The sequence below is a fragment of the Myripristis murdjan genome, chromosome 7, assembly GCF_902150065.1.
Source record: "Myripristis murdjan chromosome 7, fMyrMur1.1, whole genome shotgun sequence".
NCBI lineage: Eukaryota > Metazoa > Chordata > Actinopteri > Holocentriformes > Holocentridae > Myripristis > Myripristis murdjan.
In genome coordinates this window covers 33,984,957-34,010,183 of record NC_043986.1, presented here as the reverse complement: position 1 = coordinate 34,010,183, position 25,227 = coordinate 33,984,957, and the positions used below count along the sequence as shown (strand labels likewise).

General features: G+C 40.8%; 1 protein-coding gene across 1 annotated transcript in view; it reads left to right on the top strand.

Moving 5' to 3' along the window:
• Positions 1-15,502, top strand: part of LOC115361472 (MORN repeat-containing protein 1-like) — a 75,014-nt gene extending 59,512 nt beyond the window's left edge. The window contains exons 12-13 of the mRNA XM_030054842.1: positions 9,889-9,959; positions 15,207-15,502. Of these exons, the coding sequence (XP_029910702.1) occupies positions 9,889-9,959; positions 15,207-15,385 (250 nt within the window). The 3' untranslated portion in view covers positions 15,386-15,502. The remainder of the gene's footprint in view (positions 1-9,888; positions 9,960-15,206) is intronic.
• Positions 15,503-25,227: the final 9,725 nt, after the last annotated feature.

Here is a 25,227-nt window from a genome sequence, read left to right as displayed (position 1 = left end):
GTATATTTTAGTTTCAGAAAATTATCCTTGTAAAGTGATGTAAAACCTTCTATGAGTGGATTAAGGCAGTTATATTTAAGGATATTAAGCAGGGGGAGAGGAAGATTGCACCACTACTGTCCTACATAACAGCAAAGAGGGGTAGAAAAAATAATAATATCAGATATTTCAAAATGGGCAAACTATCCCTTTAGCTAAATCTAATGAATATCAGATATGTCGAAGTATATTTTTTCTTACAACTGGCCACATTTCTGCTGTTCACCTCAAACTGTAGGTCTTGCGCCTCAAACCACAAGACCTACAGTTTATTTCTGTTGGAATAATGCCAAGGTCATATTTGTTACTATGAATGAATCATTTGACATCCAGAGTATCCCTCCCATTCTGATTACATGTGCACACTGTGATGTTTTCCTTTTCATTCTGACTTGCTTAGCGGTGGCCTTTGCTCCTCCAGGTGGTCTCAGTGAAGCAAAGGCAGCTCTTTCAGCGAGGTGATATATCTGGGCCGTGAGATAAACCAGACAAGCAAAGTCTCTGCTGTCTCTCACACACAAACAGAAACCATGGCCAAGTCATAACGTAAAAGCGGCACAATGGCACGAGGGAGACAACTCCTGACACTGCACTGCGGTAGCAGTTTTTTCCCCCTCCCTTACCCAACTGAATTAGTCCTGGAACTTTGAAAAGCTAAGGCTCTGCTTCCTAATGGCAAAAGCGAGGGCTGGGAGCAGGTGGTATTGGTGGGGAGAAAGGGTGGGGGGGTAATTGCAAAAAGCAGGTGCAGGGTTGCGTGTGGGGCGAGAGGGTATGCGGGGGGCCAAAGTGAAAATAGGTGGATAGGAGGAAGGGATGTGCAGAAATTTTGCCAGAGAAGTTTTGGCTCTCTTCACATTGTAATAGCCTGAGCTCCCATTGCAATAGGCATAACGAAAGCAGTGGAATATCTGTGTGTGTGTGTGCGTGCGTGCGTGCGTGTGTGTGCGTGTGTGTGTATGTGTGTGTGCGTGTGTGGAGAGGGGGGGGGGGTTCCACATTTGAATGTACAGAGTGGACTGTATAGCATGTCTAAGGGACTTAGACCCATTCTCTGATTCACTCTGACAAAAAAGTGAAGGGTTGTAAAAGGTGGTAGAATGTCTGTGAGGGTGCTCCAGCATGCATGAATAAAAGACACACACACACATACACATGATGTGAATGTATCTGGGTGTATGTGTGTGTGCATGACACTTCTGGGATTCTGTCTCTGGGGTGAGAGAAAGAGAGTGAGAGAGAGAGAGAGAGCTGTGGCTTATGTCTCTCCATCCAGGTAGCCTACAACTCCCAAGCAGTACATCGGGGGAGTAAGCACAGGGATCTGGTGGTGGTGGGGGTTTCCCTTGCCTCTGACATAAATACTAATCTGGGGTTCTGGGGTAAAACCAGAGCTTGAGCAACTGTTAAAAGATATGGCTCATGCTCATTGCGGCTGACATACTGAAACATTTTCATGTGCAAAGAGGTTTTCATGACTAGACAGATACTAAGTAAGGCTTTTATTTTGCATTTCTTTATTTCTTTGTTTGGCTTTTGACACAATCTGCCAGAGGTATTTAGTTTGGCAAGATGATGGGCACATTTTGAATTGCTGTTGAAAATTATCCATTTTGAAAAACTTGATATTATTTCATCCCCCCCCAGCTGTTCTAGTGCTCTCTTCCTCTCATTGTTACTGAGTGCTGGATACTGGCTGGATGCTCCAAATGCTAACTCCTGCCTCCTGCCATTGAGCTGGACTTCCCCTCAGCTAACACTCTGAAAAATAACCTCCATAATCCGCTCAGTTTAGTTTGGTTTAGTTTGTTTATTTGCACAATAAAAGTGACAACAACAACAGCAACAACAACAACAACAACAAAGCAGTTAAAAACATGTGCAGGGTGAGAAATGAAACCCAAAGGGCTTATATAGGAGCCTCACCCCGAAAAACACAAATTGTTAACTTAACAAAGTTTGGGTTTGGTGATGTGTGGTTGAATTTTAACAGCCTGAAATGGTGTAAAAAAATGTCCAAAAAATATTAATAAACAGTAGAACTATTTTCTTGTGCAGACTAAGTCGGTTTCAAAAGTGGCTGGCACGGTTGTAAAGAGGTATGTGTATAACACGCTAGCTACATTAGTCGCAAGATATCTTTTCGTACTCAGGAAAAAGTTGTCATTTTTGTCCTCCAACATGAGTACATGTGTTCAGTGAAGAAAAAAAAAATGATTGCAACCTCGAGCAATCTACTTCTGTCTCTGTGGTGGATAAATCCATCCAAAACTCTTGTTTGCAATTCCAGCAGTTTTGCTCGCTGTTGAGCTAAATCTGGTGGGCGGGACCTGAAAGATGCAATGACATGTCTCTATTGGCCGGTCTTGATTGGAGTGACAGCTTTGTAACATCCACAGTTATAATGTAATTGCTGCCACTTTCTGGAAGAGTGTGGATCACAGCGGCTAGTATACAAAACTTTTGGATTTGCAAACAAAGCAAAAATGTTTGATTTGTATTTTAATCTCAAAGTTAATTTACATGCAATTAAACATATTTTGATTGCAGTGTTGATAATATTGCTCTCAAATCTATTTTTTGATTGCAAACTGATACAGACCAGTCTGTTTGATTGCATAATAAAGATAGATAGATAGATAGATAGATAGATAGATAGATAGATAGATAGATAGATATACTTTATTGATCCCAACCAGGGAAATTCTGGTGTTCCAGCAGCAACAGTAGAAACATATAATAAAGTTAAATAAAATAGAATAAAGGCTAAATATTTACAATAAAGACGATAAAGGCTAAAACTAAAAATGTACAATAAGGGCTAACCTAGAAAAAGAGATATGACGTGAAAATAAACATATGGTAATGAATAGGAAATATACAGATGGAACTGAATTGTATAGATAAGGAGAGTTAGCATGAAACCCTGAGAACCAAGAACCAAGTGGCAGAACCCAACGCCCGGTACTGGGACTCAGGAACTAACCGACTTGATTCGGCCTTTTAAGGAATCACCACTTCCCCTCCAGTCTGAAAAACAGTGTGAATGTATATTCATGTAAACAAACAAACAAACAAACAAAAACACTCCATACCTGTTTTGTATGTATATGTTGTCACTTGTGTTTGTGCAATGTGGCAGCGCACACAAAGTTCAAGCCTGTATGGCGAGCGACATTTGCCCCCCCATCCACCCATGAGTCATCAATCAGAAAAGGTCGTGCCGTTCTGTATCCTGTTTATATGCAACCTCTCTACTCCAGGAGTTCCCAGTTTCTCTTTGACTCTGTCTTTCTTCTCCTCTGTGGCCCCTTTCTCTCCAGCTATCTTGTTTCAGCCATAGCACTGTTTTGTCTCTCTCTGTGTGCGTACCCCCCTCCATCTCCTCCAGGCCTCCACGTCCAATAGAACCTGTGAAGAAGAGAGAAGCACTCCCTCTCACCCTCCAGGGGTTGTTTCAGATGGAGAGGCCGCCCCCATTGTCATGTGTACTCAATGAAAAGAGTACCGCCGGCAGGGGGTTGACTGTATGTCCTGGGCCTCCTTTATAAGCCCCTCTCTTTCTTTGACCCCCTTTCTCTCATTTTCATGATCCTTGGAATGCACTCAGAAGCTGCAGGAACTCCAAACGGCTGGCGGAGGGCGCTCATAATACTTGTCCCTCATCTTTTCACTTTTTTCTCCATCTCAGTCTTTCTTACCCCCTACGTCTTGTGTTTTTTCCCCCTGACCCACGTCTAAGGGATAAGTCACTTCAGAGAGCGATGTGGACAGGGCACTTATTTATTTACTCTTGCTAAGGCCTTGTCCTCTATGCTTGGAAAGACTGTGCGGGTTCAAACCCTTGGTCCACCCCCCACAGTGCTCTCATCTCTTAAAAGCCTCTCCAACGGTGCCAGTGTTTCTTGAAAAGATGGTGCTTCTGGGAGAGAGACATGGCGGCATTGAAAACCATGCCATTTGGTGTATAGGCGGTAGCCCCAGAGAATGCTGTGAGAGAGGCAAATTAATAGCATCAGACAGCCCTGTGACAGGAAACCCCATTATGTGACAGCCATACAATATTGCCAAGACTAGGTTTCAAAAAAAGGGGAAAAAAAAAATTACATTATTAAACCCCTCTACCACCACCCACAAGAACCAATTCTGTATCTTCCCACTCAAAAAAAAAAAAAAAAAACCTAAGCCTCTCTTAAGGACTTAATCCATGACTCTAAAGCCACCACTTAAGACCAATCATTTCCTTACATTGTCACTTGAGCCAAGGTGAGATTTCAACATTGTTTAGACAGGAAAGGAGGCAACACATTCCTACTGTGTATGATTGGAGCGAGCTGATTCAGATAAAACATGGGCTTCAATAAGAACAAAGCTGCTTTAATATCCTAATGCAATTGTTATGCACAAAATGATAGAGTTACTATTATTGACATCAAGGAACATTTACACAGACATCTGTAAAATACAAAATAAAATTTATGAATTAATTTAAAAAAAATTAAAACTTCCAAAAGACTGCCAAGAGACCGTTGGGGGGGTTAAGATTTACAGTGTTTGCTTTGTGGACAACCAAACACCATATGAACAAAGAGATGGATACAACTTTTTGCAGGTCAGGTGCACTATGAGCGAAATGCCTGATGCCATTGTTCCAATAGCTAACAGTATTTCAAAAGTGTCCAGCACAATGACATGCAGGCCCATATATCACTGATATCCATGAATGAATAATGTTTGACCTTTAGGGAGAAGGAGCCCCTTTGGTGCCCCCTCCTCCAACCTGATATTATCCCCATGTCTTCTGACAACTCGTCTTTCAAGCAAAATTGAACTTTGCTAGAATGTTGGGTTGTATAGTTCCCTGGGTATTATATGGTGGTGAACTGTGAAGAAAATGAAGAAATATCCTCATTAGCTGCTCCATAGTCACCTGGGCTGCTAATCCACAAACTGTATTTCTATCTCTCCATTCACATCTATAGCACATAAACCAATGTGAACAAAGCAGATTATGCCAATATAAAAAGCAACGAGTCCCAGTACCCATTTTTTTAGTCTATGCACTGGCGACAGCTAGCTAGAGGCATTATGTTTTCAGGTTGACCACCCGTCTGTCCATCTGTACAGTCGTATGTTGGTCCCATGAACACGATATCTCAGGAATGTCTTGAGGGGATTTCTTTAAAATTGACACAAATGTCCACTGTGACTCAGGGATGATCTGATTAGATTTTGGTCGTCAAAGGTCAAGGTCACTGTGACTGCATGTCTGTCCCATTTGCTTGTGGATGCGATATCTCAGGAATGCCTGGAGGAAATTTCTTGAAATTTAGCACAAACATCCACTTGAATTCTAGAATGATCAGATTAGATTTTGGTGGTCTAAGGTCAAAGGTCAAGGTCACCATTTTGGTCATAACTTAAGAATTAACACACTAACTACACACAAATGTCTAACAGAATAAAAAGATGAAGTGATGACATTTTATATTCAAAGGGTGAAAGGTCAACTTTAATGTGACATCATTAATGTTCTGCAAAAACATTTACATCTTAGCTCAGGAACAGAAGGGGAGCTTGTTACCATATTTCACATTTGGTCTGATACTGAATTGGTGACACTGGGTGCCCCCTTTGAAACTGCTGTGATTGTATAGATCTTCTGTGCTGCCAGGTTGAAGATGTGTGTGAAGTATCAACATTTAGAATATTTTTCTTCTTTGCAGCAACATTCATATCTGAAGCATTGTCTACTGCACTAGCTACAACTTATGGCACTTTTCCACTAGCACCTACTCGGCTCGACCCTACTCGGTTTGTAAGCTTTTCCATTAGGTGGTAGTACCTGGTACCAGGTAATATTTTAGTACCTACTCGGCCGGGGTTCCAAGTGAGCTGAGTTGAGCCAAATATGTGACGTAAGCAGAGTGCAGGCCACTGATTGGACAGGGAGTGACGACACATGAGAGCGACTCCTTCACGATAACCAAACCCGGCATAAAAAAAAAAAAAACAAAAAGAAAAAAAGGCAACAGCGACCGTGTGCATTGATCATTGCTGAAGTTGACAAAGTTGGAAAATGGCAAGCAAACATGTACCATGGTCAAATGAAGAGTTTTCTGACTTTTCTGTGCTTGGCGGTGTGGCCGCCTTGCTATGACGACTCCACCGACGATGAGGTGGTACTCAATTGTAATGGAAAACAACCGAAACCGAGGCAAGCCGAGAAGAATCAAGCCGAGTAGGTGCTAGTGGAAAAGCGCCATTAGTATTCTATCTGAATCAGCTTTATGACACGCTTGTGAACACATACAAGGAATTTGACTCTGTTTTTGTGAGTCTGGACAGACATGGATGTAAACTGCAACTTGACTGGTTGGTGGAGACATACAACGGTGAGGTGGTGTTTCTAGCTGTGCAAATGCAGTTATTTATAAGTACTATCAGGTCATTTCTTCGTGGCATAAGGGAACTAGGCGGTGAGGATATTTCACCATCATTTGGTCTAAAATTACATCCAGTTAACTAAACAACCCAACCTTCTGACAAAGTTCAGTTTTACTTTCGGCTATTCTTCGCTTTCATTTCTTGGCTTTTCTGTCATGTTCAAGTTGCAGCACATGCAAAAATAAAGACTCTGGGCAGAGCAAATAGAGAGCACAGCTGTCCAGTTTGTGGTGACCAGGGATCTTGGCCAGCCTGCCTTTGAATGCGAGCACATTACATAACCAACTTGGATCCATCACACTTGTTTCTGTTTCATGAAGGGTAGTTTCACTGATGCTTCAAACAATGCCTCAAATGACCCATAGTTCAACCTAGATTGTATTAACTATTCTTTTAATGAGAAAAAAAAATCTCTCTTTGTGGCTTTGGACATTCTGCAGCATTCATCTCATTTACAACAGACTGATGTTTTCAACGCCAAAGGTATTGTTCCAAGCAGGGCTGTGCAGAGACATTATGCAGAGCAGGGGCTCAAACTAAAGAGGGGCACATACATCACCTACATACGTGCTTTGTTCTACTGTAATGTTTCCATGCCACCATTCATAATCACACACAGTTCCTCTGTGTTATTCAACCTCTGCTTTCTGTGAGAAAGAAAGTTAGGAAGGATGTAATGGATAGATGGATAAACAGACATACAGATGGACAGATGCTGACATGTGCTTGAGCAACTCATGGGTTAAACAACCTTCTGTTTTCATAGTCTGTATCAGTGTGTTACACTTCATTAGGCCTCAGAAATCATGTTGCCATTTGTCTCTGACTTGTTAGCAATTTCAAGACATTCAGGTCGGAAAAAAAAAAACAAAAAAAAAAAAACATTGGCTGTGGGAGAAATGAATGGGGTTTTCCATAATCCGACAAAATTATTCACAGCATTTGGACACTCATGCACACAATCAGTGTAGATTTAAAAAAAAAAAAAAAAAAAAAAATTGTGATTAGCTACCCATGATGACCCTGTGGCACACAACAAGATTTGTAGTGATTCCCCTCACCATCTGTGGTGAATTCACTGGAGTCTGCAGGTGCCTTAATCTAAAATGTTTGAAGTCAGTTTGAAGTCATAATAATTAATAATAATTATGCATACATTCTCTATATGAGTCTAAAATTGTCTGACAAGAGTCATGAAATAATAATCTCGAAAAAAACAAACAAATAAAACAAAAAACTAAATGTCATTCTTTTTTTTCTTTTTCTTTTTCTTTTTCTTTTTTTTTTTTTTTTAACTCAGAATTTGCTTATAATGCACATGTGGTGGCTTATGTGCCACTTCAACTAAGTTATCTATATTTGGGGTATATGTTCATATGAAAATGTTATCTTGCATGGTAGTCAGTCAAAAGGCATTCTTGCAAAATCAGAACATGGACTGACATCACTGCTGGCAGTCAGTGCAACCCCACGCCTTTTTTCAATCCATCTCCACCTCCTGGAGCCAAACAGTATGCTGCATACTGGCTGGAATCCTTTCTCTATAATAGCTCTCCCTTATCCCTCGCCCAGTACACAAACTTCCTTTTGGAGTGGGTCTGTCCAAAAAGTGAGATGACAGCTTTACAAATATCCCAGGCCAAGATATCACTTATTTGTATGTGCAGGTATGACAGATGCATTTGTCAACATGAATGTGACATTTCACGTTGAGAATGGGCAATGAAAATGAATATGAAAAACCTCAGTATTTGATCCCACCCCCAGAGATCTAAACATGTCTGAAATGCATGATGGGCAAGCACCATCACCGGCTGAAATGGATGTTGACTTTTTATCTGTGTTGTTTGAGGAGAATAAAAGCACAGACGAGTTGAGAATTTAAGCAGCAGTCACAATTTAGAAATTCAAAGAGCTTTTCAGGGATCATTTTTAGCTCTTAGAAATCATTTGTGATCGTCTTTGATGCCTTTTAGGCTACATCTGTGTTGAGACATCTCAGTCTCCTTTTAGCATAACAAGGAGCATGCATCTGATAGTAGGAACAGTGCTGTAAAAAGGATGGGTCTTTCCTTTCACTCCCAACGGGATTAGCAGACAGTATACTGATAAGATTGGCGTCATAATCCTGTCTTATGGTCGTCTCAGGATCTTTGATCCCGCTCTAAATTCATATGCATGAATGTATAGAAAGAGTTAGAGATAACGAGACTCTAATGCCCCGAAAGCTGGATTTCCATATAGCACTTTGGCTTTAATCATGCTTTATTGATTAGTCCCAAAACATGAAACATACAGTGGGTATACTACATTCGCCAATGTTCAAAGATTTTCATGAAATATGGAAGTTCAATTAAAAGATGAGAGTGCATGGGGCTGGTTTAATTAGTTGATTTATTTGATGGGACCTGACTTTGTAGTGACTGGCAGATCAACTTAATGTGTCAATGTCTTCTCTCTTTTTATCTGTCGTTTATTTTGGAACTTCTTCCAGCATCTTCTTCCAGCATCCTTTGGGGAACCTAAATACAAGGATACAAGGATACAAGGAAGTTTATTTGTCATTATACAACAGGTTGAATAATGAAATTAAAGTGTGGTTCCCTCTTGATTGATTAATTAAATAAGGATTAAATAAGGACCACTCTACCTCACACTTGCTGCGGCTCTTGAGCAAGGCACTTTACCCCCAACACTTTGTTCTGTGTGGGATGTGGCACTGGTTGATGAGGTTTTGATGAATATCCATTGTGTGGAACTGGCATAGCTTGACAGCTGCATGTTTACTGACGGAGGTCCGTGCTCTCCTGAGTGCTTTCTAGTTCATTTTTGATTTTATGTGTCCACCTCCACCCCCACCAGAGAAAAAGAGGAAGACATTCACTGTAGACATTTAGTTCACAGACATCACTTTGCTTGATTGCTTGGTAGCAAGAGTCTTTATATTCAGTAATGTCTCAATGCTATGTACAAGGGGTGCCGCCCTGTTGTACGGTAAACCTGTGGGCATGTAAAGTCCTTTGAGACTGTGATAATCTAACACTGATGTTGGGCTATAAATAAACTTGAACTTAAACATGCAACTCATTCCATGTCCACACTAATCCAGACAACGGATCAGTGAAAACACACTTTAATTTCTCTGTTTTGCCCTTCCCTCAACACTAAAACAGCCTTTCCACTCCCAATTGGATGAATAAAAAATTGTTGGTTTCCTGATGTATTAGCTGTAAAGTATAACTGGCGTTTCTAGAACTCCCCAGCTAGTGTGGAATTAGAGAGACTTAGAGATAGCAATGTGCCAAGTTGCCTTTAAAATAAAAATTTAAAAAATAAAAACTTTTTTACCCTGTCTTCCTCTCTGTATCTTCTCTCCTCTATCTCTCACACCTCTTTCTTCAGGCCAAGCGTGGGGTCCTGTTTGACGAGCAACTCCAAGAAAATGGCCCCGGAGGGCAGGAGTGTGAGACCAGGTACTGTTTCCTTTAAGCACAATGTCTGTCTTTTCTCCCAGCATTCCTCGATATCCCTGAGAGGAACGTCCCACATCCAACAAAAATGAAGTCGGTGCACACAAAGTTAAAAGGTGCAGAGGACACTGTAATTGCATATTGTGGATATACGCTTCTCTCCAGCTGAACACAGGAGGGGGGACACTTCAACAGAGCGAGCTGAAATAACATGGAGGTACCAGGACGTCCAACAACAATTCACTCACCGTCTTTCCTTTCGGTCCATCCCTAGTATAAAAAGCAGGCCACATATAAATTTAAGATTAAAAGCAAGAGAAAGGTATGGAATTACACGGATCCCTGATGCATAACTGTGCAGGAATGTATGTCCTGTCAGCATGGAGAACATACAGTCCACTCTTACCTCCAAAGCGGCCCTATATGTCGATAGAGTATTTTCACAACCGAGGGCCTCCTCTAGAGGGTTATTCTGAGACATTTCGCCTTTCCACAATACTGATTTTAAGAATGTTAGCTGGGGGGATGTCCATCTCAATGACAGGAGGCTAATAACTAGCATTTGGAGCACCCAGCCAGTAACAATGAGAGGAAGATAGCATCACTAGTGTCCTACATTACAACTATAGTGTGAGTAAGATAATATCAAATTTTTCAATGTGGATGAACTATCCCTTTAATACTTTGTCTTTTTATAGAGATGCAGTGTTCAGTGATCTAATCCTGCATTCTGATTCACCATATGTAGACCTTACCACATTGGCAAGTATTCATATGAATATGTCCATATTCTTGCCACTAATACACAAGTATTGCTTCTCATTCGGGACAATTTCATTCACACAGAACACACACCATCTCTCTTTCCGTCAGTGTGTATTTCAGCCAAGGAAAGTGATATTGCACATGTCAGGAGGGACAGGTGTGGCAGCCATATACCCAGGAAGTGGGGCTTAGGTTAAGGGAAGCCGCTTGCCACAGATACCCATACCCCTGTGAGGCTCATGGGGCTAAATCCTGCCACCCCATAGTAATTCCATGAAAATCCTGACCAGCAGTCCCCCCACCCCGTCACACCCCACCCTCCTGCAACCCGTCTCAACAGTAACATGATAGCCCACCGCCGCTGTTAGGCCCTAGCTCGATAGAGGAGCTGGCTCAGGGACAACAGCTGAGGAGAGTGGGCCATATCCGTTAGCATAAAAACTGTGGCTGCATGTTCATGGGTGTGTGTGTGTGTGTACATGCACAAGATGGCTGTGATGTCATGGGAGATATTCTTGAGCTGTCAGCTGTGATCATTTCTCTCTGTGTCAATCTCTCTCTTTGTTTCTCTCTGCAGTCTTTTCATGCATGTGAAAGTGGGAATAAACAGTGCTGTGCAAACATGACCAGCCACTCAGGAGTCCTACACATTGGTACAAATTAGCCACTTTGTGGACCTAACTAAACTGGCCCATCCATGTTTGTTTGTTGTTGCTTTGTTTGTTTGTTTGTTTGTTTGTTTGCTTGTTTTTTTAATGTGTGTGTGTGTGTGTGTGTGTGTGTGTGTGTGTACACTGTCCCACATATTCTCTCTTTTAATTTGTGATTTCTTACATTTCTGAAAATGCCTTTCAAGCAACTTTCTAGCAACAGGGTCTGAATGCATTATTTTTTTCTTTAACTGCTCTGTTACATCCCTCCCAGATCCTTACTTTACCCTAAGGTAACCAGACATCCCGCATTGTCCCGGTTTCAAGCTGGGTGTCCCAGTTCCCGACAAATATTTGTAAAACACTAAAATGTCCCAGTTTTCAACATTCACTACCAAATGTCCCGGTTTTTCACTGTTCACAGCCACAATTTGAACCAAACACACACATATTTTACACTAAAACTAGTCTGATCAGATCTTTACTTTTGATGCTACGACCCTCAGAAGCGGGTGATGTCATGTTCAACACAGATTTTGCTAGCAGATCCCCACAGAAACGTCTTGCTTTAAAAGCACTCTGTGTGTCCTCATTCCCACATTTTTAAACATAGATATAGACATGTTATACATCAAACATGTTCAGCGTTGTTCAGCATTTTCAAGCTGAACATTGTGTTTTATGTTTACTAGTGTTATTATACAGTTTTAAAATCATTCAAACTATGTGACATGGAAATGGGAGAACTGCCAATGGGACATTGTCAGAGGTATGTGTGCCGCTGAGTGACATCTTTACAGTTGCTTTTTAGTCCAGTAATTTTAGGCCAAAATTGGGGTCAACCTAGGACGAATTGCAAGAGAAGCAAACTCAACTGATTTTGTATCCTCAGAAATCCCATTGGTGGAAAGTTTTGAAAATCACCTATTTATGACCACATATTACCAAAAACACTGTTTTTAACACACAGGGGAAAGGGGTTCAACATTTTACTTTCAGATATCACTATAAAAATTCACAAATTGATTACACACCCAAAGACAAGAAAAAAAGTCAGTTACAAGTTCTTTGAATTATTCTGTTTACACATGCATATCACACATTATCTGGTTTGATATGCGCTAATTAGAATAAATGCCAGAACAGATATTTAAACAGTGAATTAAAAGGTTGCTATATATATAGTAACCTTGAATTAAAAGGTTAATGTATACCAGTGAATTAAAAGGTTACTATATATATAGTAACCTTCAAATTCACTGTTTAAATGTCTCTTCTGGCATTTATTCCTTATATTCCTTATTAGTGCAAAACTAAGGCATCCCATCACTCCCATCAAGTCCCATCACTTCAGGTGGGATGGCAAAATCCATATAACACATCACAGAAGATGTCACACCAACATCACGTGACACCTCTGATGAAGGCTGCAGAAGCAAAGTAGCCGAAACTTGTCAGGTACAAACAATTCACCTTACAGGCCTTTATAAAAGAAAAACTGTGGTTAACATTAATTTGTAGGCCAAATGAACCTTTTTAATATAGAAATACACCCTGACTTACTCTGAGGGATTGACACCAACACCTTACTATTACCTTGACTGTGACCTTACTGTTGCATTTCTACATTTACTGAAATTTTTTCTGCTGTCAAATTCTGTTATAGCTGCAAATACCTTGATATGATGTGACATCATCTTTGTTTGGCCAGCTATCTGTGGCAAAAAGAAGCCACCAAACCACAAAACTGAAATACAAAGTTTGAACATCTCTCCGCCTACTGCATAATTTTATACAAACACATTTTTTCTAGCGCAGATCCTTACTGGACCTGCAGGAGGCGCTAGAGGGAAGGTCATTGGAGACACCCAAATTGCCAGCTTTCATCCTCTAGCCAACATAAATGTTGTCGCAAAATTTATTGGCATCGCATATGTTTTTTTTTTTTTTTTTTTTTTTGAGATATTAGTGAACAATATTAATTAATTTGACCTGTTGGTGGTGCTAGAGGAAAGATCATACTGTCAGCAAAATGAACAGCTTGCATCTTCTAGCCAACATGAATGTTGTCACCAAATTTCAACCATTACAACCACCACTGCTACCGGTACAACATTTAGGCCTGCTGGTGGTGCTAGAGGAAAGGTCATGGAGTCACCAGAACTGACAAGTATCACCATCTAGCCAACATGAATGTTGGAACCAAATTCCATGGCAGTGCTAAAGTTGTCATAGCTACAAACCAGTTTACAATCAAAATATGTGCAGTTACTCTTCAAATGCTTTAGGGTGTATTTTTCTTGTACCAAACCTGAAACTGGAATGCATTCACCATTTCTGACAACTTTGAATCTGTGCAGACCTGAACTCATCTTTTGTTTTCACTTGTCATCAGCTCACATTTCCATAAGGCCATTTTACATTCAGTTATTAAATAAATTGTAGACCCAATATGACACGATAAAAGACGCCTGCAAATGTCACTTGGTTAATGAGTCCATGGGTGTCAGACACTATGGTGCAATACTAAGGAAAAAAAAAGACATGATACATGATTGAACTGATTTGTCTGGCGGCTGCAGGTCCTCAGCAGTGCGGTGTAGTTTTAGGTTGGACCTGCAGTGTGTTGATAAGAAGCACTAAGATTGGTCTTGGTGTTGCAACCAGCCTTGCTAATTAGTGAAATACTCAATTACATGCAAGTGGTGAGCCGGTCTCATAAGACAGAGGATCGATAGACTCAGTCAATAGGCTCCATTTAGAGTCCACTTTGAGTGTCCATCCATGATGTCTGGGTGGGAGTGGACATGAGACCTGCACTAATGAATATGTGGGGCAGGAGTGGACTGTTAGCCTGTGGCAGCTCTGATGGAGTAGCCACTGAAACGGTCAACTCTATACTGTAGCACCATATAGCGTTGCATTTTTCATATAGAAATCCTGCTGATATGGACTGGAATACATTTTACAGAGTGGTAAACTTGATGTGGTATGAGTAGAGAAACTCCCAAGTGAAAAGCACAGGGACAGCTAGCACAACAGGATTCTCTTCTTGTGACAGGACACAGAGGGGTAGAGTACAGTGGTTTGGTTTGCAGCTTCAAGCACTTGAAGTGACACTGCAGGTTGTGTGACTGTCTGTTGAATGTGCCCAGCTATGTAAGACTGTCTAAATTTAAAGGGATAGTTCACCCAGTTTGCAAATGAGATGCTATGTTAATTCCCTCTTAGCTGTTGTGTAGGACAGTAGTGGTGCTCTCTTCCTCTCATTGTTACTGAGTGCTGGATACTCTAAAAGCTAACTGGTAGCCAGCTGAGTCTGGTGATCTGTAGCTGATTTTGATTTGTGAAATAGAGCAAAAAATGTTTTGTTAACTTTCTTTAGTTACTTGGTTAATCTTAGGGAACATGTCACTACTTCAGTGAGCGTCTGCATCAATGTGTCACTTGACGTCTTCTGTAGATACTTCAGCGAATCAATGTATCGCTGGAATATTCTTTTTATCTGATTAGCTGGTGCATGGCAGGGCCTTCTGAACTCTACCCGGAACTCTCTTGATTCCTCTTCCTGTTCCACTGTTATAGAAAATAGCGGCGCAGCTCGGTGGGCGTTATCCTGGTCATTTCTCTGCGTGAGAAACACAAGGTGTGGCGAGTGAGTGTGTGAACGGGTTGAAGTGTGTGTCTCACGCCCAGTTTGGGAGACTTGAGAGCTTTGAACTATCCTTTTAAGAGTACTCTCCATTAATTTCTTAACTTATTTAATGGTAAAATGATGTTTCATTTGTCTTTCATCTTATATCTAGGCCTACATTTAATTTTTTTCCTCATACAGGTGAATATGTTATCATGGTGAAAGACGTGACCAGCCCGCCATTCCTGGGCCAGACCATACCTGTTACTTTTGCCCTTCTGAGAGTTCTCCCAGCCAAGACAAGCAACAGTCATGCGGACAAGACAGAAAAGACCAAGCCTGAAAAGATCATGTCATGTCCTGTTGACACAGGGATCTGATATACAGTATTTTACTATGCATGCCAAGCGGATTTAAGCAACTACCACTTCAGCATCATACAAGATCAGTGGCGGGAAAAGGGCTTCTGTTCAGTAAAGCGCTGTGATGATTTGAATAAAGGCACAATGTTAAATGTTTCTGTTTCTTGTAACCACATTATTAACTCCTGGAAACCAAAGAGAACATGGATGGCTGCTTTTTTTTTTTTTAAGTCTGTACTTAACCCTATAAAGAAAATTCTCTTTCTCTTTCTTTTTTAGTTTTTGACATAATTTTCTTGTAATTTCATATAAAATAAATAATTCCAATAATGAATATAGTTTTCCTCATCATTTTGTTGTGTGCTCATTTTCTGCTCATTTTCTTGCAATTTGTTGTTCTTTTTTGTAATGTTCTCGCTTTTATTTATTTATTTATTTATCTATTTATTTATTCATTTATTTTCGATACTTTCTGGCACTTTTCTTTTAATGTAATCTTAAATATATATTCTAATGTTTTTCTTAAGAAATCAAGTGAATTGTCTCAAGTTTCACAGGGTTAATTTGTTGAGCTGCTAAAACAGTTCAACATAATTGAAAAAAAAAACAAAAAAAAAACTTCTGTTTCTGCTTAAGTGGCAAGCATCCAAATAATATGTTTCCCATTAATGATGCTGGGAAATTCAGGCTTTGTGGAGAGAGAGCCCAATCATTCTAAAGGGATCTTCTGAACATGACAGAGCAGGGGTGGGGAACCTCTGGCCTCTGGACTGTATGCAGCCTCCAACATCATTTAATATGCCGTTTGATATGCGTGATATGATTTGCCTATGAGACATAACATAAATACAAAAAAGCAAAAAAAGTAAAACTACACTACACATCAATTGCTTTTTTCTCAGACATAAAAGAAAATCACATAAAAAGTAAAAAGTAAACTAACACTTCCTTTCAGGTGGGCCCTTCCATGCCTGTTATGAGACAGTCTGAAGAGTCCAGTTGGTTAATATGGGAGCTGGATGGAAGAGGGCAGCGCTTCATGATGCTTCACTGCACTTGGGCATCCTTTCTGAATGTTCTGATCCCACACGCATTTACGTGTCATCGCTCACATGCATCATGGCGACTGTCAAGAAAAGAAAAGTGAGGTTCCAGGAGAAATGGACAATATTTTTGTTGTTGTTGTTGTTGTTGTTGAAGCAAAAGGTAAGTCAGTGTGCCTAGTTTGTGGGGATGTACTCACAGTGATGAAAAAAGCCAATCTGAAGCGCCAGTACAACTTCAAACATTCGGAACTGGAGGAGGTGCAATGACAAATGCGTTTGGGAAAAGTTCATACCTCTCTTCGGGTTTCACAAGACTGCATTCTGACATTGTGGTGTGTGAGCCAATAGCTAAGAAGCTGAAACCTCAATCAGAAAGAGAATTTCTACCACTGCAGAATTACTAGTGCCAGACAAAGTAATATTGTTGCAAAGCATCAGTTTGTCCTGAAAAAACTGTTGCAGAACTGATACCTGATATAGCACAAGATGTTTAAAAAAACACAGAAGGGCGCTGCAAGACATTTACAGGTTTTTCTCTCTGGCCTGCAATGAAACAGTTTCCTGAAGATTTTCCCATTCTGAGGAGACGTGCCCTGAAGTTTGGGACAGCCCACTGTTGTGGGCAGTTCTTTTCAAAAGACGCAGACTGACTGACCCAAACCTGGAAAACCAGCTGCAAATAGCATCATCATCACTACCAGCTGACATCAGGCGTCTCGCCAGAGAGAAGCAGTTCCAGCCATTACGTTGACATTTGTGTAAAGATTGTTCACATTTTCTGTAGTCAAAGTAGCATTACTCTTGTGAGGCACATACAAGACATGACATAAACCAGCTCCACCTATAGCTCCTCAACCTTATAGCAGCCTCAGAATGAGCCTGCTGTAAGACTTATATAAGTCATGATAAATAATGGTGTTGCTCTTTTCGGTTGGCCTGGTGAGGCAGCTTCCACCATGAGGTCATGATCTTAGAGGACCACACCCAAGCATGAACAGACCAGACAATGCGTCACAACAGCAGAGTCAAGCTTGCCTCTGTGAGCATAAGAAACATTAGCTGGCCCTGACTGACCCAAGGACAGATACTACACATCTCCAAACTGACATTTTTTAGGTCCACAAACCCCCATTTGATAAGATTTACTCCCGTCAGGACTCATATAAAGACATTTTTGTTGTTGATTTAATATTAAATTGTATCTACAGTGTATGGGAGAAATTAATAGTAGTGAGAGTGAGTAATCCTACAGGTGTATTGGGGTGGAAATTTACAGGAAGTCAGCAAGTATGTGTGTATTTCTACCTATCTCTACATACATACATACATTTTACATTTTAAGTGGCATTATTTTGACATTATATAAGAGATGCAGGAAAATAAGTTTCAAAAATTTATGAGAAAAAAGAAAATTCTCTGAAACTGAAGTAGTAAATTTACAAGTAAAAAATCACAAATTTATGAGAAAAAAACTTGGAGAAATAGTTTAAGTATATAGTAATAGTATTGTGTGAGAAAAACTGTTTTTCTTCAGAGATTTTTTTTCCATATATTTGTGGCTTTATAATCCCAGAATTTTCAAGTTTTTTCTGGTAATTTTACCACTTTAATCTCAGAGAATATCGGAGATTTTTTTTTTTTTTTTTTTTTGGCAAATTTATGACTTGAATCTTGGAAATTCTGAGGGTTTTTTTTTCCCACAGAATATTACCCCCTGGCTCCATCACTTTTTTGCTCCCTTCACTGGCCCTAATATGCCATTGTGGTAATTAGTTCAATCAGTCTATTTTTTTTTTTTAAGAGACCCAAATTGTTTGTGTTTTTGTGTTTTTCTTTTCCTCATGTTATGATACATATAGAACAACATTATTCAGACGTTTCTGAGCAGAGCCACTGTGTCCTGCTGAGTCCTACATTGTTGTTTCCCCTTGTCTCTTGCCCTCCTTCTCCACTCTGGCCTTTCTTCCCATCAGCCGACCCACGCCTTCCCACCCTTTATCCTGCAGATGTTGGCTTAACTTTGTAGTTTGTCATTTCAACACAAAGGCTGCTCTGTTGATGAGGGCCTGGCACTGTCCTGGACGCCTGCCAGCATAATCTGTCCTAGACAGCCGCTCAGAGAGCCGAGGGGAGGGCGGGCACGAGCTGGGCGCAGAGCGGAGGGGTGGGCGGGTGGGGGGCGGGGCGGGGCGGGGAAGGACTCACAGCTGTGAGGGGAGGGTCGACTGCACTCCCCACCCCCCCACCCCCCCGGCTCCCTTCCCTCCTCCTGTAGGCTGACTGCTCCGGCATCCACCAGATGATCCACAACACACACGTTCAGTAGCTCTTGCAAACTGTGGATCCAGTGAATATGAATAAATCAACTGGCAAGAGACTGATGGAATGCAACAGTCACATACGGGCCCTTTTTTTTTTTTTTTTTTTTTTTTTTTTTTTTTTGGAATGACAACAACTTTTTTAGTACTTTTTTCTCTAAACTTCCAGATATGTCCTCACTCCTTGGCCTCAGGGGGGTTTCAGTGGTTGGCTAGGTCCTTTGGATTGATCCACGAACAAACCTAGCAGTCAGACTAAATCTTCCAAAGTTACTGTGTTTCTTTAGGAATTCTCTGTTGAAGACTGGCTTTTCTTCAGCCCCACAGGCAGAGAGTAGACATACTTCTCCACTGTCCATCATACCTGCACCTGTATTGGCTACTTTTTCTTAGACAATAGACTCATACCTTGTGTTCCTTCATGCTCTCATAATGCCATTCTTATATCAGACCACACCCCTCCAATTCTGGACTTAGTGGTGGGTGGAGGACTTCATTCTCGCACACCTTGTTTTTTGTCAGCCCAGATTGATCTTTTCATAGCCACAAATGAAACACCCAGTATCTCACCTTCTCTTCTGTGGGACCCCTTTAGCCCTTTATAGGGCAAGTGACTATTTTTGGTAATTTCAGAAATTTTACATATCAGGCCCATCCCCTGTCTCAGTTAGTTCAATAATCATTTGGTCTTCACCCAGCCAATCAGCAAAGATCGCTCTACATCCCAGGTCACATGATTGTGGCATTTGACCAATCTCAATGGCTTTGATTTTCTATTACAAAATGAAAATTTTCGAAAAATTTTATAGAAGTAATAAAGTCCTGTCATGTTCTCTACTAACAGGCTAGGGATGTTTTTTTGAATTTCAAAGTATTTCAATGAGTTCCCTATAAAGGGTTAGGGCCTTCATTAGTGGACAAATTATGTCCTATACTGGTTTTAATAAGAAACAGGAGAATGAGACTGATTAAGCTCATGACTCGAATATTACAGCTAGATAAGATACACACAACCTCTCCTGCCCCAGTGGTATACAAAGATCATCTTTCTTTACAGGCAGAATTGATATGTTGTCAGCTGTTCAAGTTGAAGAAATGTTACTCAAATCAAAGCATGCTCACTATGAGTATGGGGATAAGGCAAACAAATTAATCACTCATCAACTTCACCAGATATCCTCTGCTCATCAGATTTCTCAAATTCAAACCTCCAGGGGTGTAATGACTGATCCTCAGATAATTAACAATCAATTTAGAGATTTGTATTCCTCTCTTTATATCTCAGAGCAATCGTCTGATTCCTCAGCCTACGACTCATTTTTTTTTTAATCACTCTTACCATCCCCACCAAAGCCACACCATTAAAGCTGTAGTTAGAAGATCCCATAACGATTGAGGAGATCTCATGAGCAACAGGTGCAATGCAGTGCTCCAAATGGCTTCAACCGGATGGGCTTACTGTTGAGTTTTACCTGTGGTTTATGGGTAAAATAGCCCCTCTCTTGATGAACGTGTTCATGTATTCAATTGAAACCAGCTTTCTCCCTCAATCCTTATCACAAGCTTCTTTTTCATCAATATTGTGATTAGTTTACACACCAAGGAGGCTTTTGACAGAGTTGAGTATAGGTATCTTTTTCATGTTTTGGAGAAATTTGGCTTTGGCAAGTTCCATTTGTAGCACTACCACATACAACGGTCCTCCCAAAAATTAAAGCAGACTTTGTAGCTTTTCTAACATTGTTGGCCAGATGTCAGCTATTAGTTTTTTGGAAATTCTCCTTTCCTGCCTCCTTCATTTTAGCAAACTAGAAAAGATTAAATACACACTGCGTGAGTCCACAGTTACATTTGTCAGGCAGCCAACTTTGAAATATGTACACACACACACACACATGCACGGGGTTAAATAAATTAAAATATTTTGAAATGGGTGGACTATCCCTTTAAATATCCACCTCTCAACCCAGATGACCTCCACTTTCCAGGCCATTGTCTACTTTGCACATATCAGGCCTGTAATTAAACCGTGCACCTGAGAATGTAAGTGCTTTGTTTAGCCAACACAAGATTTGATTCATTGAATGGTTGGTGACACCATGTCCTCACTTGGCTTCCTGAAGGCACAAATGTTCTTGGGATGAACAGCTAAAGCAGTCTGGGTCTCATGATCAGTTGGCAACATTGTACTGATTGTAAGAACGCCATAAAGTCACCGGGATGGAAAGAAACATTGGTCTTTTTAATCTCTTATATACAGATAGGTAATGCTGCTCAGGTGACAATACTTGTGTTTGAGAGGTGACTAACATACATTTCCACGTCTGTGACTCCCAAGTTTGGAGCTCTGACTGAAACTGTGAGGAATAACGTGCGGCATATGGAGTGAGGTTCATGCCACCAGGTGGGACCTGATCCAGGCCAGCCACAGTTTATAGCCTCACCATGGAAACAGAATATGTACTAATCAGAAAAACATGCAGGGGGTGGCAGTTTGTGGAGGCCTCAGATGATCTGCAATAGCAAAGTTCCAAGACACAGAATGTTTTTTTTTTTTTGTTTTTTTTTCCATCACTGATATTCATACTGTAGTTTTTGAGTTAAAACATTTGACTGGCTCGATGGATTCATTTGACTTCATTCTTGGTTTTGCCTGCATGGCGTCTTCTGATTTCTCCTAAAAGGCGTAAAGTGGTAATCTGTAAGATCAATGTTTTTGCCACTTAGTGACCCTTTTGACCCCCCCCCCCCCCCCCATCCCCCTTTCAGTTGTCCTTCTCTTAACCCAAAACAAATATTCAAGAAACATCTAGTATTATTATATTTGATGTCATACAACACCTAGATACCTGTTAATATATGATAAAAATAGGATTTCATGTTTCCAGTTCCATCAGTGCTTTATTTAACATCTTCTATTGTTCTAAAGAAAGACTCTGTGCATGACAGAGAACAGCACTGTCCGCCTTCCCTGTCAAGGAATTTTGTTTTTAAATGGTAAATAAATTGATGCAGTTGGTGAAATGAGCTGAATCAGAGATTTCACAAAATATACTGGTTCCTGCCCTTCTGTTGCTACCTTTGCAAATGAACAAAATACATAAATAAATAGGATTTGTAATCCCTTAACAGCAGGGGGCACTATTTATGGAACAGGGACTGTCTTGTTCCTATTAAAAATGCCTAAATGGCAAGGAATCCTTTTTCCTATGGGCTAGCTGCAAAAGCGAGCACTCTCAGCTCACACAGTGGCTCGATCACAGTTGCACCTACCCCGTTCGAGCCTCTCTGTCACCTCAAATTCTTGCCAAGCATTTTATCAGTATCAGTACCGTGAGCTGAGCAGCTGGGACTGTGTTTGGACGGTGGCGTGCTCTCCAACAAGGCTGCACAGATCAAGAGCCGGGGGGAAGATTTATCCCCTCAGAGACAGCAGCGCTGAGGTGCTGTCATCTCTTGCCCTTCTAACCGGATGGTACAGAGCTGACACGAGGCCAAAGCCTGTGCTAACACCACGCCGCCTGGCTCAGCACACACAGGGCAGGAAGTGTTTTCCAGGCCTGCCAAACCCACCGTGACTCAGGAAGCAACATCTTAGTCAGGCTCGCAGAGCTACTGTCATGTCCAGTCCTGCAATACAACCTGCTCAACTGAGACAGGTAACTTGGTTTGGAACTTGGAACGATGTTGGATGAAAATACCAGACAAAACGTCTTTGAAAGGTTGTACATTTACAAGTAACAAGAAGGAAGAAGAAGGAAGCTAACATTAAATTGATTTATAGAATTTCTTACTCCATTAAGGATACCTAAAATTTCCAAAGACAATTTACCAAATTGTCTAAATATAACAGTAAAGAATGAATATTTATGCATCTGTTATGGCATTGTGATTTATATTACTGATTTATTTATTTATTTAAGATAAGATAAGATATTCCTTTATTAGTCCCACAGTGGGGAAATTTCCAATTTATTTTATATTTATTTATTTTTATGTATGAATTTTGAGTGTGTGCATGTTAGTGTTCATGCAAGTATATTTTCATGAGCTGAAAATGGAGGGAGGGAGATGCACAGTGCTCAGCTGTATTTCATTGTTTACTTAATAATGAATACTTTTGAGTTTATTTTGCATATGGTCACAGTAAAACAGTTTAATGCATTGAATAGACATTTTGAGTGAATTTTAAAATTGCCATAGAAATGAAATATCTATTGCAGAGTTTTCAAACTTTTTCCCTTTGTGAACAAAGGCAAAGGCAAATCAAGTGAATTTGCACACGTTTCAAAGGATTGCTTAGATGTCTTCCTTGAATGCTGACAAACTGTGGTGAGGTTGATCTGGAAATTTGAAATTAAAGATTAAAGTTTTCCTCATTCATATGAGGACCCCCACCACCCCTACCCCACCCCCTTTTGAAAACCACTGATCTAATGTAATGGTGTGGTATCTTTACAGTAAGATGCAGAGCAGAGAATATATAGTAAATTACAAATTCATTGCACTGTATACTAACTTTGTTCGGATGAAATTATTTTCTCTCTGATGACTGTTTCATTTTGAAATTAAGCAGCAACATAAATTCAATAAGGAACAAATGGTGTTCTGATACTAGGATAAACATTTTGCATGATGCACTAACTCACCTTTGAATTATTATTTTTATTTTTGCATTGCTAGATGTGATTTTGAGTGCAGAATTAAGAGTAATGACATGAAGAGTCCAATGGTTTTCTTCCTTTCCTGTACCAGTGATCTGAATGGCAGTCACTAGAGGTCTGAAAACTAATTCATAAGAATCCTTGCCAAAAAAAAAAAAAAAAAAAAAAGCTCATGTCCTGCATTGGTAGATGCTGGTTTTCACCACATGAAACCAAGCTGAGAAGTGTGTGTGATGTTTCATTGGCGCACACATGCTGCCCGGCAACAGACAAACGCGACTAACTGAATCACGGCGAGGACCATCTGGGGAGCTGAATGTGCCATGCTGTGCCAAGCTGCAGAAAAATAACTCATCATCGCGCTGCCCTCCAAGGGGGGCGGGGTGGGGGGTGGGGGGCTGGGGGGCAGAGCAGTGGCAGCCTTGCCAAGGAGGCTCACAATGCCTCATTATTATGATGAGAACCTGGGATGGGCAACTCACCGCCTGCCCTTTTCGTTGTCTAGCGGCTGGGATTCGGTCAGTGCGTCTGTCTGGCACGTTGACTCAAGCTTGCAAGTGTGCCGAAGTCAAATATATTCATAAAGGCGTTGCAGTTGCATCATAAGTCTCCTAGCAATCATGATTGGCTCCATTATGGAGGTTGAATGGAGAATTGGCTGTGCTAAAATTATGTCTAAATCACAGAAATTGAAATGGGTAGAATTGGCATGGGCCTTTGGCGCAAGGCAGATCAGACTATTTCTGAGTGGTTGCCAAGGCAACAGCTGTACACGTTCACTGGTGCCACAGCGGCAGCAGAGTTTGTCTACGACGGCCGAGAAAACAGTTGTTTTCATGAGAAGATGAATAAAAGAAATCTCAAAATAATCTTTTGGCTATTGGTTTTGATTCAAATAAAAAAAGTTGACTCTTACCTGGAAGGTTGTTGATGGCTTTTGCCAGAGCTTTATTCGATAATTCTGTTAAACTGCAACGCTGCTAGGTAGGATTAGCTGACAACATCGCTAACATTAACATAAGCCTGAGATAGGCTGTGAATGAGCTTCCAATCATTTTAAATATCTGATGATTAGTTTGAGTGTGATGATGTGTAGCTGAATTTTTACAGCCAAAAATGGCTTAAAATGGTGACAGTTAATTTTTCTTATCTTTAATATCAACAATATAACTATTTTCTTGTGCTGGTCCTCAGTTAGAGCGGTGGCTGGCAGGTGTCTCAAAGGTACGGGAGACGTGTGTGATAGAGGGGAGTGGAGGGAAAGAAGAAGCTAGACACATTACTAGCCAGCTATCTTTAAGTACTTCTTTAGTACTTCCTCTGGTTTTAGTTTCAGAAGTTATTTTTCAGAGTATTAGCTGGATGGAGGTTCACCTCAATGGCAGGAGGCTAACAGTTAGCATTTGGAGCATCCAGCCAGTATCCAGCACTCAGTAACAATGAGAGGAAGAGAGCACCACTACTGTCCTACAGAGCAGCTGGAGGGAGTGAAATAATATCACATTTTTCAAAATGGGTGAACTATCCCTTTAAAATTCTTGGGGAACTGCTCAGTTTGGTGGTCAGTGGCCCACATGAATGTATGTAAACATGCACAATGGTGGCCTGTGCTTCAGTTCAGCCCCACATGGCCAGCATGGCAGTCCATAGCTCTGGGTGCATGATGTGCTGTGTTGTCATCCTGCAGTCTGGATCCCCACGCTGCTCTCCCTCAGAGTGCTGGACCTTCACTGCAGCCCACACTGCTGTGACTCAGAAGCCAGCAGGCAGCCTTTCCCTGACCAGCTTGACTGGTGTGGTGTCATCTGCCAGTGACTAATGGCACTAGGAGG